The sequence below is a fragment of the Heteronotia binoei genome, chromosome 10, assembly GCF_032191835.1.
Source record: "Heteronotia binoei isolate CCM8104 ecotype False Entrance Well chromosome 10, APGP_CSIRO_Hbin_v1, whole genome shotgun sequence".
Classification (NCBI taxonomy): Eukaryota; Metazoa; Chordata; class Lepidosauria; order Squamata; family Gekkonidae; genus Heteronotia; species Heteronotia binoei.
In genome coordinates this window covers 32,664,871-32,682,306 of record NC_083232.1, presented here as the reverse complement: position 1 = coordinate 32,682,306, position 17,436 = coordinate 32,664,871, and the positions used below count along the sequence as shown (strand labels likewise).

The 17,436-nt window shown below is 41.2% G+C and overlaps 1 protein-coding gene across 1 annotated transcript in view; it reads left to right on the top strand.

Moving 5' to 3' along the window:
• The window catches only part of MYO3A (myosin IIIA), a 140,115-nt gene that overhangs the window by 28,411 nt on the left and 94,268 nt on the right, over positions 1-17,436 (top strand). Inside the window, exons 4-7 of the mRNA XM_060248333.1 lie at positions 1,093-1,197; positions 2,191-2,290; positions 13,783-13,859; positions 16,603-16,748. Of these exons, the coding sequence (XP_060104316.1) occupies positions 1,093-1,197; positions 2,191-2,290; positions 13,783-13,859; positions 16,603-16,748 (428 nt within the window). The remainder of the gene's footprint in view (positions 1-1,092; positions 1,198-2,190; positions 2,291-13,782; positions 13,860-16,602; positions 16,749-17,436) is intronic.

Genomic DNA, 17,436 nt, shown 5'->3' with positions numbered 1-17,436 from the left:
ACAATGAGAGTTCAGGTCTGGCTCAGGAAAATAGCAGACAGAGTGAATGGCAGTAGAGAGCTGCCCAAAATCATAGGAGATTGTATGGACCCCCTCAGTTGATAGAAAACACCTATCACAGCCCTCCAAGATAACTAATTGGCTGCTGTGTGGGAAAGGTGCTGGATTAGATGGACCACTGGACAGATCCAGCAGGGCTCTTCCTATGTTCTTTCTATGTACTGAGCAGGCATGCATATTTTGCCATAGTTTCAGGCACTATGGAGCTGTGATGACCATAGTTTCTCCTTATGTCTCTGAGGTTGAATATCCCCAGTGAAGTACATCATTCCTGTGTGATCATCATACTGTATTCAAGTAATTTCTGCAAGGACCTAGTCCTAGAGCTTATGAAGGAGATTTTGTAATGTGTGAAGAGTACAATCATTCATAGACAAAATAATTTAGAATGCAGTTGAAGACTACTTTGCAACTGTTCTTAGGTCATTTATTCTGGAGAAGACTGAAAGAACAGTCCTAAGCTAGTCTACTCAGGGTCTCCCTGGGTCCATTCAGTGAAACTTCCTCCCTGGGTAGTTAGTATTTTAGGGTCATGTGACATTAATAGTGTTTCTCCTGTCTGTGGGAATTGCCAGCTGCAGTGTTGTAACATTTATCAAAATCAATCCAAAGCATTATGGTGGTTTATGTGCATCTGAAAATACTGCCTCTAATAAACAATGATCCAATTTGATGTGCGGGTATTCATGCTCATTTATTTCAATTGGACAGTTATGCATGTGTGTAATGCCCTTCCACCAAAGTGAATTGGGCTTGAAGTGCTTAACTTTTATTGCGTCTTGATTTGTTTTAATACATAACACAATAGCCATTGACTTTTAATGCGTACATCACTTGGATTTTGAATGCTTTTGGGACCATGATATACTCAGTTTTATTGAACCTGTGGGTAAGGTTAAACGGTAACTATTTTTAAAATGAATTAATTAAAATGAGTTATGAACTGATTTAGTTCTTGTCATATGGAATCTACTGAAAACCAGGACATGTAATAATGACTTCCCCTTTTTAAAATCTTGTTTTCTTATCTAGTTATGCAATGGAGGTTCTGTGACCGACCTGGTGAAAGGATTTTTGAAGAGAGGGGAAAGGATGAGTGAACTTCTTGTTGCTTACATTTTACACGAAGCACTTATGGTAAATAAACACCTTGATAAAATATGGCAACTTCATTTGGGTTTCAGTCTAACAGTGTTTTATTTTAAAGCCTGTTGAATTCTAGGTAATTGTTAACCAGCTTTTCAGAGGAAGGGGCAGGACTTGATTCCTCAACCGAACAGCTATTTGGTGCTGTTTAGAATGTTCGAAAAGCTTTGCGTATGCAGCCATATCAAATATGGATATGAAATTATTTTCTTAAGGAAAATGATGTCCTATTAGGCAATATTTTGAACAATGAATTCATGGAGCTGCCTTATACGAAGTCAGTCCATTTGTCCCTCAAAGTCAGTCAGACTGGCAGCAGCTCTCCAGGGTCTCAGGTATTTCAAATCACCTACTGCCTGATTTGTTTTTTAACAGGAGATGTCAGGGGCTAGAAGCTGGGACATTCTACAATTGCTGTACCACTGAGCCACAGACCCTTTATTTCCCTGTAGTTGTTACATGTATAAGAGCAACAGGGCACATACCTGAAACAGCTGGACATCCTGAGCAAATGTAATAGTTGCTGTGCTGGTGCAGTTTTTTCCATATATCATTGCATCCCCATCCCAGCATGGTAAATTGGGCCTGCATATTTGTAAATGCCACTGCCTTGAGAGCCATCATTGTTAGAATTTTGACTCAGATTTGGGAAGGGCCCGGATTCAAATGGAATTTACTGGATGACCATAGGCTGTTCATATACTCTTTTTTTCTCTTTCAGCCTAAATTACTTCCTATAGATATTAGCAGGATAAAATAGGGATACCTGAATTCCTTGGGAAAAGGTTGGGATAAAAATGAGACAGGCTTAGGAAATGCTTGAGTCTATTAATTTTTCCACTCCATAAATTAGCATGCTTCATTGTGTCTTTTTGCATATTAATGACACTGCTTGCATTTTTAGTGTAGCTGTATCTTTGCTTAATAAATAAAGTATATTTTGACTGTTTCCTCTTCTTTTCCATATTACAAATGAAACTAAAGGGACTTCAACACTTGCACAAAAACAAAACCATCCACCGTGATATCAAAGGAAATAATATTCTGTTGACCACTGAAGGCGGTGTTAAACTTGTGGATTTTGGTAAGTTGCAGTGTCTTTAGGACCCAAGAGATTCCCGTAGATCCTCTAGCATTAGAGGAGCTTTCCATTGTGTTCTGCCAATGAATGTCCAAGTATGATCCTTTTTTAACAGAAAAAGAATTCAATATATTATAATGAAAATAATTTTTAAAATCAACCTCTAAGAAGCAGGAGTGTTCTTGATTGTGGTCTATATTAATATTTACTGCTTATGCATTACCTTCAATCTTAGACTTGAAAATTGAATTAGCAGTAATAGGTATGTTAGGAAAGTCCAGATTGTTTTGAAAATCTTCTGTTCCACTTCAAAATATTGTGCCTCTTTCTGCAGTTTTGATGTTAATAAGGCTGGCCAAATCACTCAGTTTTAATTAGGTCAAGGCCTGTGTGATAGTCTCCCATTCATAACAGAACAAGAGCACCTCATTCAACCATGTAAGAAATAGGGAACAAAGCTGATCATGATACGTATTGACCACAGATCTGTTGAATGACTTTTCATAAGCTCTGTTTAAAATAGATTTCTGCAGGTGGAAAACGACTGAGTATTTCAAATAAGTTTCCTGTACTTGATACAGGTTCTGGTTCCTGAAAGCTTTTGCTGCAATAAATGTAGATAGATCCAAGTGGGCAGCTGTGTTGGTCTGAAGCAGTTGAACAAAGCAGGAGTCAAGTTCACCTTTAAGACCAACGAAGCACACAAAACCTGAATAAAACTTTATTGGTCTTAAAGGTGCAACTTGATTCTGTCAGGCGATGGAGACTCAAGGCAGTATTCATTGAAACAATGTATACTTTATTGGAAACTCATAGCTGGATACAAAAGTTGAGACTAATACCTGGGACTGGGTGTCTCTTAGTCTTATGGAATCTACATCAAAGCAATATCTAAACAAAACCACTATTCTCAAAACAACAGGGAGTGAAGGTGCAAACTTTCACACGAGAGCTTCCACTTATCTTTTTGCCTCTGGGAAGATGCTGGTCGACCGTGGTATCTACTAACGGTCGCATTCCTTTGCTCCTTTTACAACCTAAACAAAGTTAATACTTCAAACATCCCCCCTTTGATATGCATGCTAGCTACAGTACAACAAAAGGCTTTGGGTTAGTGTTAAGAGTCCATTTGGTTAGTATTCTATAATTTTAATATGATAGAGTTACAGAGCCTGACAGATTCCTGCAATAAATGTGTTAGTCTTTAAGGTGCCATAAAACTCTTCATTTGTGTTTTTTGGCTGAAGCAGACTAATATGGTTACCTACCCCATTTTGGTGTAGTGGTTAAGTGGGCAAACTCTTACATTGGGGAACCGGGTTTCATTCCCCACTTCTCCACTTGCAGCTGCTGGAATAGTCTTGGGTTAGCCATAGTTCTCGTAGGAGCTGTCCTTGAAAGGGCAGCTGCTGTGAGAGAAGAAGAAGAAGAAGATATTGGGTTTATATCCTGCCCTTCACTCTGAAGAGTCTCAGAGCGGCTCACAATCTCCTTTACCTTCCTCCCCCACAACAGACACCCTGTGAGGTGGTTGGGGTGGGAGAGGGCTCTCACAGCAGCTGCCCTTTCAAGGACAACCTCTGCCAGAGCTATGGCTGACCCAAGGCCATGCTAGCAGGTGCAAGTGGAGGAGTGGGGAATCAAACCCGGTTCTCCCAGATAAGAGTCCGCACACTTAACCACTACACCAAACTGGCTCTCTCAGCCCCACCCACATCACAGGGTGTCTGTTGTGGGGGAAGGAGATAAAGAAGATTGTAAGCCATTCTGAGACTCTGATTCAGAGAGAAGGGCGGGGTGGGGGGGAGATATAAATCTGCAGTCTTCTTCTTTCTGAAACTTAGCTGTCTGTAAACAACCTAGATTTTCACAGCATTCAGAAAGCATGAACAAACCATGGTTTGTTTGTGTCAATAATGAGGAGCCTTTGTGTCCCCCCTCTCCCTCAGGTTGACAGGTACAAATGTGTCCTCCATTGAGACAAACATGAAAGCAAATAATGCACAATGTCTAATGCATTTCATAGTCTCAATTATTTCTGGTGCATTTATTGACTTCCTGTTTCTGTTCTATAATGGAAGAGTGTTGAACACAGTCTTAATTCTAAATGTATTTTGCTTTCATTGGAGTCTGATGATGATATTGTAGAAGCCCCAAATTCATGAAAAGTCTAATGTCAGTTTTGATTTTTACCAGAAGTTACACCAGCATGTCAGGCCACTCCCCACAATTGCTCCCAGGTACAGAGATTTACACTCTTCTAATTCCATTGAAGTCAATTGGCTTAGAAGGATGTAACTCTGTTCAGGATTTCATTGTAAGAATTCAGTTCTAAGCAATTAACTCCGTTGTAAACTGTGAAGTCAGCAGGACTCACTTCAGAATAAACATCCTTACAAGCATGCTGCAAGATTGTCTTTTTTATCTCTAGCAAATCTTTTGTATTTGTCATCACTGTGCAAAAACAGAAATGGCTGGCTTGGTGTCAGAGGATGTGGGCTAATATGCAAATGAGTTCCTGCTGGGCTTTTTCTGCCAAAAAAGCCCTGTGTGGAACAATGGTAATATCAGGGAGTGCAGCCTAATATGCAAATGACTTCCTGCTGGCCTTTTTCTAAAAAAAAAGCCCTGGAAATAGGCATTTAAAACAAATTAATCCCTGGAAATGTAGATGTTCCCTTTCTAATTAATATAATCTCATTTTAAGCACTTTGTAGCCAAGCCTGTGAAGTTCTGCAGTGACCTTCCAAAGGCTTTCTAAAACTTTTAAGAGAATTTGAGCATGTGGCGGCAGTAGCATCCTCTTGTGTCCATTCTCATTGCCCTCGGTTGGTTGTAAACTGTGTGTGAATCATTCTTGGAAACATAAGAGTTATTCGAAGCAATTTTCATTTGTGCTAATCAAATGAACTATTCAAACAGAAAGAAATGCTCGCCTTCAGCAGCTTTTGAGCAGTGAGTCACATTGGAGAACTTAGTATTTACTTTTAGTCATTCTAAGATGTATCAATGGATAAAACTGTGAGCTTCACCGATTTTGCTCAGGAGCCTTTGTGTTGTTATTGTTCTGTGGCAGGTAAGGGGAGGTGCCCACATTATCTATTTGCAGTATCCTTGAATGGTACAAAATTGCAAACAAAACACAGCTGATAGGTGACATGGGAGTAAATTCTCCATCTACAGACAGAAACAAAATGCAGCTTTTAATTTACATTTTTATAGTCCAGCTTTCTCATTGAGACTCAAAGTGGCTTACGCAGTGTAAGTCAATACAGTTGATAGGACAAGATATCCAATAAACAGTACAGTAGCATTTGGACGCAGGAATCTAAAACCAACTATCATACTCATTTGTCTGTTTACAGAGTGTTCTCATTAGCAAGGATAATAAAAAGGCTAGATTTAAAAATATTGTAATATGATGGGCTAGTAATGCCTAACCTAACCACGTGGTCAGTGTGTGTGTGAGTGCATGTGTGCAAAGTGCCATCAAGTTGCACCCAACTGGTTTTCAAGGCATAAGACTAGCAGGGATGGTTTGCCATCACCGTCCTCTGCATAGCGACCCCGGGCTGATTTGGTCTCATCCAAATACTAACCAGGGCCAACCCTACTTAGGTTCTGAGATCTGAGGACAGCAAGCTAGCCTGGGTCACTCAGGTCAGGGCACACATTCACCATGCAGCACCAACAGATCTATGCAGGGATTGTAGGTACATCACAAAGCTCAGAACTGTTGTATATTAGCTGAAAAGTGACATGTGAATTGGCCTTTTGATTTGAGAGTGAGGAGACTGTATAATTTTGATAGATCTGGGTGGGCAGCTGTGTTGGTCTGAAGCAATAGAACAGTGTTGGAGTCCAGTAGCAGCTTTATGACCAGCAAAGTTTTATTGAGAACGCAAGCTTTTGTGTGCATGCATCGTCTGATGTCGTGTGCATGCACACTAAAGCTTGCATTCTAAATAAAACTTCGTTGGTCTTAAAGGTGCTACTGGACTCCAACTTTGTATAATTTTGAATTAATCACAGGGGATGGAAATGCTTTGAGAATGGGGAAAGGAAATAAGATGAACCCATCTTGATTTCATTCCAATTGAGAACTGATGGGTTTTACATGGGAGATTTGATTGTTCAGTAGCATATGGATGGATACGTATGGAAATCTTCCTTTCATTGGAGCAATGAGAATAAGGTCACTTGATTGGAAATCTGAGTTGTTTTAAAAATGTTCTTATGGTGAAAGAGAGAGATGCTTGGAAGGTAAGAAAAAGGTAAGATAAGCCAAAGGTGAAGGAGTTGTGAAAAGTGTATAAGCTTTCTGATTATTTAGGATAGGGTGGTGGTTTAAATTAAAACTCTGTAAGCATCTAAAACAAATAAGAAAAGGATGCAATCCAAGTTCAGAATATGCAGCGGGGGTTTTGAGCAGGAACACAGGGGAATGCAGTTCCAGCTGGCTTGGCATTAGGGGTGTGTGGCTTAATATGTGAATGAGTTCCTGCTGGGATTTTGCCTGCAAAAAAGCCCTGTGTGAAATGATGGTGACATCAGGGGGTGTGGCCTAATATAAAAATGAGTTCCTGCTGGGATTTTTCTACAAAAAAAGCCCTGAGAATATGCAAAAATACAGGTTAAGTTTGATGTCCAGAAAACTAAGTCAATATGAGGTAAATACCACTAAAGAATTGCTCTGGGCAGCAAGATATTACCATTAAAAATAAATGTTTATCTATGTAAGATCTGCACTCTTATTTTAATCTATCTGCCTTAACACAATATTTAAACCATTATATTGTTCCTCTTTCAAAAACAATTTCAATCCATTTTTGCATTGTAGTTTTTCTTTTTTTAAAAATCAACCAACTAACCAATGCAAAAGCTATTGCATTGCAAGGGGTTTTTTTTTTAGGCTGTCTAGTTTTATGCTTGGCTGGCTGATGAAGTGCTGGAAGAAAATATTGTCAAGCGTGGCATGACATCATGATTCTTTTTGCAAGCAGTGAGAGCCCAAGGAAATACCATTCATCAAGACAACTGAGATTCTGTGATGTGAAGTGCCAGTTTGCAGCCAACAGCAAAAAAGATGATAATAATTAAAGAAATAAGCCTTAAGAAAATTGCCTTATAATTAAAATTTGAAGCCTGTTTTCTGTTGCATCTGAATAAGTATCAGCTCTTAAATATCGGTGGCACTTTAGAGAAGTATGATGTGTTTTCAACTGAGCATGTTGTCTAAGTGAATGTTAGCTTAATGCTTGCCTTTTTTTCTCCATGGAGCAATCTGGGGTAATCAAATCTGACACTGTAACATAATAAAAAAAATCTCAGTTACTGCTTTTTCTTTGGCACAGAAGTCCTGGTCTGCATCCTTTTGCCAAGCCAGAATGAATGAAATTAGTTCAGAAGCATGTTCTTTCTTGGGTGAGGACAGGGCTGCCAACAACCACCATTTTATCCTCGCAACAACCCAGTGAGATAGGTCAGGCTGCAATTGTGTGACCCAGCAAGTTTCTGTGGTAGAGTGGGGATTTGCGAACCTGATGCTTTAACCACTACACCACACTGGCAGGCATAACATCAGAAAATCAAGCTAGGAGACTCAAAATGGGCCACCAGCTTCAGGATGATTGTAGGAGGTCAATGGCCAAAATTGAAAGGGAAAATCCTGGCCCAGGTGAGACAAACCACCACCGAACCATACTATTGGCAACTAAAGCTGAGGATCTCTGTGGCAGGCATAACTCAGAAAATAATGTTACATGTCTGAAAACTGGCCATCAACCCCAGAATGATTATGAAAGTTACAGTACCAAAAACAAAGAGAACTGGAACACCCTGGACCAGGTTATCTTCACAAAAGACAGCTTGAAATAAGAGAGCTTTTAAGCAACCTGCCATGGGTCTGTAACCCCCAATCCACCATGGAAGGTTGCTGGATGGCTCATTTTCAGACCTACAGGACAGGACAGCAATGTGGCTTTGGTTTCCCATTTGGTTTCCCATTGGTGTTTATTATAAATTGAATTTTTACTGATATTAAAAAGATTACATCATTTATAATGTAGCAAAGTAGCCTTTGCAAAGGGCTATTAAATCTTCCACCAGTGTAGTAATGATTAACAACTCAGTGCCTGAACTGGGAGTTATAAATTCTATTCCAAATATGTAACCACTAAAACAGATTAATAGTCTATTACCATACATACAAATGTGTGGGGGGGAGGCATCCTTTTACTACTTTGTTAAATCATGAGGAAATATTAATTCTTCCCCCCTTCTGTTCATAATATTAGCAAAGGTTTGTTACTGTACTACTCAAAGTACATTTCTGACTCCAAGCAAGATAGGGATAAATAGGAAGAGAGAAAGGCTAGGCTATTACAGAAAATAACCTTGGTAAGTAGACTGATAGTTAATGTAGAAGCCATCAACTGGAATTCCTTGTCTTGCTCCATCACTGGATTAGTTGATAATTTAGCAAGATCCATTAGGTAAGTTTGCTTCAGTCTTGGAGAAAGGGAAGTCTAATTGCACTAGAGTGCCTTCTATTGTGTCCCAGTGGCTGCATCCAGAACTGCACTGAAATAAATGGAAAGATGTTCAGTTGGACACAGCATGAGACTGACTTCAAGGCCCTCCAGCTGGTTTGAGCCCCCAAATGTTGTCCCCCTTCTGTTGGCAGCCCTGGGTGAGGAGAAAGATGGGCTCTTCTTGTCCTTCAAGTTCACCAGGCATGAGTGCCACTGCACAAACAACAGACAATTATACAGAAGTACAGAATGTTAGTGGTGGGTGGCCAGAATTCTGAGTGGGTTGTGCCTTTCTTTGCAGGCAGGTCATGGGAATGAGGGGGGAGCACAGGAGGAAGAGGAACAAGACGAAGGTGGAAGTAGAGGCTCTGGGCCTGCCTACTCCCAGTGGCATGAAATGGAGAGCAGCTCCCATGTTCCCTTTTCCTCCCTCCCTTTGCCATGTGGCCACACTCATTCCCTTACAGGGGGGAGAGAAGTAAAGCCTGCCATTTGCCAAGCACAAGAATGTTTTACGCATAGGATCTCTGATCAAGCCAGACATCCGAAGCTATGCGGTGTCTCTGAATTCTCAGCAACATCTCTCTCTTGGAAACAAACAGGTGGGTTACATCCATCCAGTTTTTTTGCTGGTAAAAGAGGAAGGAGGGGTCGCCATTGACCCCCCCCCCCCAAAAAAAAAGCTATTCTGGGGACTGTGAATAGGGTTGCCAGCTCTGGGTTGGGAATTACCTGGAAATTTTGGAGGTGGAGCCTGAGAAGGGTGAGGTTTGGAGAGGAGAGGGACTTCAATGTCATCGATTTCACCTTCCAAAGTGGCCATTTTCTCTAGGTGAACTGATCTCTGTCTCTTGGAGATCTGTTGTAATCCTAGGAGATCTCCAGCCACCACCTGGATGCTGTCAAGATAAAAAGCTCACAGGTATGAATAGGCAAATAAATATAGAACACTCTTTGAGGGTTTTTACTAATACATGTAATACCAAAACAATTTTTATACTAAACATATTCAATAGTATTCCAAAAATTCTTTTACAAAAAATTGTACAATGTTCTCTTTTTGTTTGCAGAGCTACATAAAGTTCAAGAAATTCCAAAATACATATGACTGCTTCCCAGCAGGTGTGGCTGCAAATGGACTGCGCTTCTGTCCTCTTTTTGGAATATTTTTTAGTATAAAAATTGTTTTGGTATTACATGCAGGGCTTTTTTTGTAGAAAAAGCCCAGCAGGTACTCATTAGTATGTGAGGCCACACCTCTGACATCTTCATCATTTGCATGCTAGACCACACCTCTGACATCACCATCATTTGCATGCTAGGCCACACCTCTGACATCACCAGGGCTTTTTTGTAAAAAAAAAAAAAAAGCCCAACAGAAACTCACTAGCATATTGGGCCACACCCCCTGATGTCACTGGAAGTATAAACCATATAACAATAAATGCTCTCATTCATGGGCTCAGGGCTTTACAAACAAAATGTCTTCAGGACAGAATACAGCCTACCTTGAGTCTGACGTGCAGGACACCTATTTAAAGGGTGGGGGTGAGGGTAGTGGTTTGTGTGTATGTGAAATAGGCCTCTGGATCTGAAGAACAATCTGGCCAGACTAATTGGTGGAGGTCCTCCTTGAAGACAACTGGGTGGCTATTCAATCTCAGTAATCTTTCCACCCAGGGCTGTTTCACATGGGCACTTTTATCACTTAATTTGTCTATTCCCATGCACACACACTTACATGTGCCACATCTAACCCAACAGAGAAGTCTGGGAGAAAAGAAGGAAGGTACCAGGGAAAGCAGAAGATTGTGTTGACTATCCTTGTATGATTCTGCATCAGCCAATCACACCAAGCATAATTAATAGCTTCAAAACAGGCCATTAAATATTACACCATCACAAAAATTCACTGTTAATTTGAAAATCATACTGCCATCACATTGTGCTTTAACAATAAGATGCAACACACCGGCAGAGTACAGAATGTTAGTGGTGGGTGGCCAGAATTCTCATTCATCCAATAAATAATGTTAGTATTATTAGCAACTTCATTTATAGCCTTCCTTCTTCACTGAGACGCTGGGCAGAATGCAACAATTAAAAGCAATTTAATCAAATAGCAAGGGTCTCCAATAAACAATTGGTTTAGGACTATGAATTCCAATAAACAATGCATTAGAACTAAGATTACAAAACTGGAAAGCGATGCAAACGAATGACTTGATAAAGTGACAGGCATAAAAGTCCTGCCAAAAGTAAGAAGAAGATATTGGATTTATATCCCGCCCTCCACTCCGAAGAGTCTCAGAGCGGCTTTACCTTCCTCCCCCACAACAGACACTCTGTGAGGTGGGTGGGGCTGGAGAGGGCTCTCACAGCAGCTGCCCTTTCAAGGACAACCTCTGCCAGAGCTACGGCTGACCCAAGGCCATTCCAGCAGGTGCAAGTGGAGAAGTGGGGAATCAAACCCAGTTCTCCCAGATAAGAGTCTGCACACTTAATCACTACACCAAACTGGCTCTCCACACCAAAGTGAAGCCCTTTTAATTAATTTCAGTAGGAAAGATAAACCCACTCACTCTTCACTTGCTCCCCAAACCAAAAAGCACAACATTTCAGCAGTGAGGTAAAGCTCAACCGATAACTTTTCCGATTTTTTTTCCATGGGGCATTTACATTTCTTATTACAGCAATAAAAGCTTGCATTCTGCGAAAAGGAACACTCTGCATTCCCTCTCCCGCCCCACCACCATCCTCGCTCAGGGAGGAGAGAAAAATAATAGACTAAATCAAAGCAGGAGTCAAGTTGCAGCTGTATTGACACACTCAGACAGGGACTTTGGTTGCTTATCCCATTACATATATTGAACCCATCTCCCATTGTCATTGACAAACAATCTCACGTTTTGACATACTGCTGTTTTGTTGCTTTCGCATGCTCATGCTACTCAGATCAAAGGTTTGCTCAATTTGTTAATTTTACTATTCTGGCATTGTACCATTTTACATTCTAAACCATTGCCTACCAGATAAATTTACTTCACTGTCATTGGTTCTTAGATCTGTACCATGTTGCATTGTGGGCCACTGCCTACCAGCTTTGTATGGCTCTGCTCAGCTATGTATGGCTTTGCTCACTGTGCTGGATTCCTCGTCTGATGAAGTGTGCTTAGAGAGCACACGAAAGCTTACGTTCTAAATAAAAATTGGTTGGTCTTAAACTTGACTCCTGCTTTGTTCAACTGCTTCAGACCAAAAAGGCTGCCCACTTGGATCTAGACTAGATCAAAGGCTGTGACTTTGGAAACAAGGGAGATTTGTTGCCTGGTGCCACTTAATAAATACTTTTAGCTTCCCAGGCAGGTTGGCGGCAGGAGAACCCAATGCGAAGCACAGGCACTGGCACACACCCTACCTCCTCACACAGAGCGTGGCCCCAGATCAGTTCCCCCAGCTAAGCTGCTGGGTGGCAAAGGGCTGCTTCCCCTGACTGCAAAACAAAGCGTGGGCACTGACGACCCCACCCCCGCCGCTTGCAAAGTTACTAGCTCACTTGTTCCCCTCACCTGGCCAGGGAGCAGGCAGGCAGATACCAGCCGGTGGCGCCAAAGGGCTCGAGCCCAACCGCTTCCTCCCCCGTCGGCAAAGCAAAGCACGGGCATTGGGACCCCGCTCCTGCTGCTGGCCCGCTAGTTTACTCACTTACTGCGCTCACATGGCCAGGGACCTTGCAGGCAAACAGATCAAAGTCCTGATGTCTTCTGGCTGATGGCACCAGTGAGGGCCAGGCTGCCCACCTGCACCACCCACCCGCTCTCAGATACTCAGGAGTGGCAACACAAGGTTTTTTTTTTTTAAGCAGGGCTGCACAAAGCTTAGATAGGCAGATTCCCGGGTGCTCTGCTGCTTCCCTGGTGCCCGAGTTAGAGGCTTGTTGAGGGAGCAGGGCTTTTGCTGAGCCGGAACGCTGGCTAGGCCAGCCGGAGCACTAGAGAAGGCAGCCGGAATGGCGTTCCAGGGCGTTCCAGTTCAAAAAAAGCCCTGATTACATGTATTAGTAAAACCCCTCACAGAGTGTTCTGTATTTATTTACCACTTGGAGGCTGGCAACTCTATGTGCATGTACAAAAGCCCATGGGTTGTGGACTGTAGGAAGAAGAAGAAACAAGTGATATTGAATGAAGAGGTTGGCTGGATCCAAGCAGTGTGGCAAAGGTTCCCTGAAAATCAAAAGCTGGATGTGTGTTTTTAAACAGTTAGCATTACGTCATGCTGTACGTCTGTAGCATTGTCTGTTATGCAAGTATTTCTTATTCTAGCACTTACCTGGGAGTTAATTCTTTAGATGCTGTATGCTTGATGGTAGTTTCATCTTCCTTGTGTTTTTCTTTTTCCTTTCCTGCCTTCATTATTGATAGTACTTTGAATACAAGCGAGCTGTTCAGTGTGTTCTGTTTGTAAGTTGGAATGCAATGAATGAATGATAGAAAAATGCTAGTACTGGCCCTGTTCCTTTAAAAAGAATGCCACCAATGTGTTTTCAAAAAGTGCATGGTGCCTTAAATAAAAGGGTAGTTTGCTTCTCTCAAATGCTCATTGTGGTTTCCTGCTGCTAAGAAAGGACTCAGAAAGACTATAATCACCCATCCCCCCCTTCAAATGTGCAGTCAAGACTGCTTATAAAAAACTCTCATTCGGAACTAAATTCAAGCTCCTCCAAAGCCATCAGCAGGGGAGGAAATGCAGAATGTCATAGGAATATTTACCAGCTTCCATGGCAGAGTGTTGCTTCCTTGCTTGCTTGCTTTCAGAGGATTTTAAAAAATGCTTTTAAAAGCTTTTAAAGGGGAAATACCATGTTGGGATGCCATCATGAGATCATTCAAGGTGTAATAACTTCTTCGTGCATTCTTTAACTATAACTGTTGCATTGATGTCCGGTTGCCTGTTCCTCTTTAGGTGTATCTGCACAGCTGACAAGCACTCGTCTCCGCCGGAATACATCTGTCGGAACTCCCTTTTGGATGGCACCTGAGGTTAGATGAAACTCTTATTAATTCCTGGTTTTAGCTTGGTCTGGTTTTGCTTTCTCTTGCTAGGTTCTGCTTTCACCAGTTCTTTATGTTTTCAGAAGTTTCTAGAGCTTTTTGCTGGGATGCTCCAGATCTCCCTGTCCACTGGATTGGTGTTTTCATGACTTATGAGAAAAGACTAGAGGTTGCTTTATGATTAAATTAAGGGGATTATTTGAAGGGTATTTATTAGAGAGCAAAAAAACCCCACCTCACACTCAGTGTTCACTCTAACCTAAGTTAGCATAAGCTAGCTCACAGATTTTTAGCCTCCAGCCCACACATTTGTGTAGTAGCTCAGGAAAAATGGAACCAGAGCACACTATATTAAAGACAGCACTATAGAATGTTTTTAGAATGTTTTAATTGTAATTGTATTGTATTGGTTTTTAAATTGTAAATGTAAATATCTAAATTGACCGTTAGCCGCCCTGAGTCCGCTTGCGGAGAGAGCGGGATAGAAATTTAAGGTAAATAAATAAATAAACTAATTTATGCAGTAGCTCAAACTTTAATGCCAGTAGCTCACAACTTTAAAGCCAGTAGCTCACAAAGTAGAATTTTTGCTCACAAGATTCTGCAGCTTAGAGGGAACATTGCTCACATTGAAGTTCCTCTGGGTAGGAGTCCATTCTAATATGCTCTGTGATTCTAAGATCAATTTCACACTAGACCTTTAATCCTGGTTTAGCCCTGTTCTCAAACTGACGTTTTACACTAGACTCATATAATTGGATAAACTAACTCTGTGATTCTATTATTTTAGTGTAGAATGTCAGCTTAGGGATAGGGCTAAACCAGGATTAAAGATCTAGTGCAAAATTGGTCTAATTATTATTTTTTTTTAAATCAAGATATTACATGCATGGTAGAAAACAATAAAGTAATGTATGAATTTTACCTGCTCATGTAACTTTGTGCATGCCTGTTTCCTGTGTAAGTTTCCCTAAGGAAAAACTTTGTGAAACGAAGTGAAATATAGTAAATTGAGTTCTCTGTGTCCAGCCCAAACGATGCATTTAGCAATCCCAGGGGATTCTGTACAAGACCAAAGTGTACCAAGGCAGAAAGAGATGAGTCTACACATTGTTGTCATTTATGGTCAACTAGTGGCCATGAGACTGTTCAAATGCTTTTGTGTTCAGAAAAGCTTTCATGCAGCATGCATTTGAGTTATCTGTACAGTCTTTACAGATACTGAGGTGGATAGGACAGTTCTGCCATGTGGCATTCCCTTTGTATCAGAGTCCTGTGGAGCTCTTGATCAGTGCCTAACATATCAAACCATTTCATGACTTATGAGAAAAGACCAGTAATTTTTTTCTGTTATTCAAATTTTGTCATTCTGAATGTGTATGTATGTAGGGGCATGTGTGTGTATTTGTGTATATAGTAACAACTTGTTAGGAGATAGAACTATTTCACAATGTGACATGAGCATAAGATATTTTCCTTGAGAGGTGTCTGCTTAGGACTGGCTTTCGTAATGTGGTCCATCAAGCCTACCACAGAACTCCTATCAGGTATTGAGGCCTACCCATTTTTTTGCACTTCTAGATAGACAATGGAAAGAAGTTCTTTATTGAACCATCTTGCATTATTAATAGACTGAGTTCTGCTTGGTGAGTCACAGATCATCCAAGCCAGGTTAATGAGGAGAAGGCAGCTAGTCTAGTCGACTCTCCATCTAATCCAACTAAACATGTTCCATTGCTAATGACTACTGTTCTTCAGAGCCTTCTCCAGTGCTTTGAAGAGGGTGGGTTGCTGTTTCTAATAAAGGTTAATGAGCACATTCCAGAGTACACAGGTTGTGTCTGGGGGCCCTACCCTGTGTAACTGTCTGGCTTGAATTGCAGGTTCTTCTCAGTTCCTGTTCATAGGGTGCCTGATTTGGATTGGGACCTCAGTGTTTGTGGAGAAGGCTCTTCAGCATCCCACCAACCATTTTCCTTACCTGAAATAGCCCCAGGGGGGAGCTCTATTGGGTCTGTTGCAGAAAACCACATGTCCCGAGGAATATATGGGTTTCCCCAATAGGCCAAATAGCATTTGCCCTGAGTGTTTCAGGTTGGGAAAAAAATGGTCGGGGAGGGGGAGTTGAAGCCCCTTTTCTATGCACCCCATTATCCTGATCTGAATTGGGCACCCTGGTTTTGAGAATGGAGAAGAATTTGCAGTTCACATCTGACTTTTAGGTAGGTTAAACGCTCCCAATCCAGCCTAGAGCCTTCAATGAAGATCCTCATATTAAGTTGTTCTGTTGGGCTCCGTATCAAGGTCTTCATTACGTTCTGAGTTGCAATACCTTGTGCTATAGAAACAAGTAATTTGGATTTCTTCATAAAATCTTACATACTTATGCAGATATTCTGTTACCATAGCAATAGCAGTGGAACCACAGACGAGTTCTTCCTCTCCGTGTGATGCTGTCACAGTAGGACATCAACCGGATATCAGCTTCTCTGCTGTTTTCTGCAGCATGATAGTTATTCACAGACAGCATGGAGGGTCAAAATACAATTTAACTAGTTGCCCTTTTAGAATATTTCTGCTTCATGCTTAGTAGGTATACAAAGCCTGAAATTATTACTCTTCTGTCTGCTGCACTAAGAAGCTTAAGAACCATGTCAGACTTATACAATATGAATTATCTGGGCAGCTCTCCAATCAGACACTTTTATTTTATGATTTTTTGTATTAATAGGTGATTGCCTGTGAGCAGCAGCTGGATAGTTCCTATGATGCCAGGTGTGATGCATGGTCTTTAGGTATCACTGCTATAGAGTTAGGGGATGGAGACCCACCCTTGGCTGATTTGCATCCTATGAGAGCCCTTTTCAAAATACCAAGGTATGGTCTTAGTGCACTTTTCTTGTATCTTTAGTAGAGTAAGCAATTTCTTCCATAGCCATGGTAACACTAGAAAACTATATGGTTCTGTAAATCTTTACAATGTCTTAAGCAATTTTTTCCTACCAGTAAAGTGACATAGGTTGTTTTCTCGCTGTACTGTAACTTTAGAGAGGAAATAAGGTATTGGATACTCTGAAATCTATGTGAGAGCAGGAACTTGTGCCCATGACGTTGTCTTGTGATGTGGGACTCTCTGATGTAAATTGTATCATATGTTTTCTAACTGCTTGAAGGTACCTTTGTTTAGTAACAGATAGTGTAGCCATAGTTCTGGCTGCTAAATTAAACACATGCTTAGAATCCTAGTTTTAGGCAAGGTTGGAATTCTAGCAGGAGCTCCTTTGCATATTAGGCCACACACCCCTGATGTAGCCAATCCTCCAAGAGCTTACAGGGCTCTTTTTTGTGAGGATATCCTGCTAGAATTCCACCCTTGTTTTAGGCCATATAGCCTGCATGTTTCAACAGGAGCACATATTTCAGTTGACACAGGAATGCCTCTTGATATGGATCCATCATGCTACAACTGAAACAGTTTCCTCTCCACTGTCATGTAGAACATACTGATGCCACAGTTACATGTGCCTAGTACTTGGTGATAGGGCCAGAACTCCAAACCCAAGGC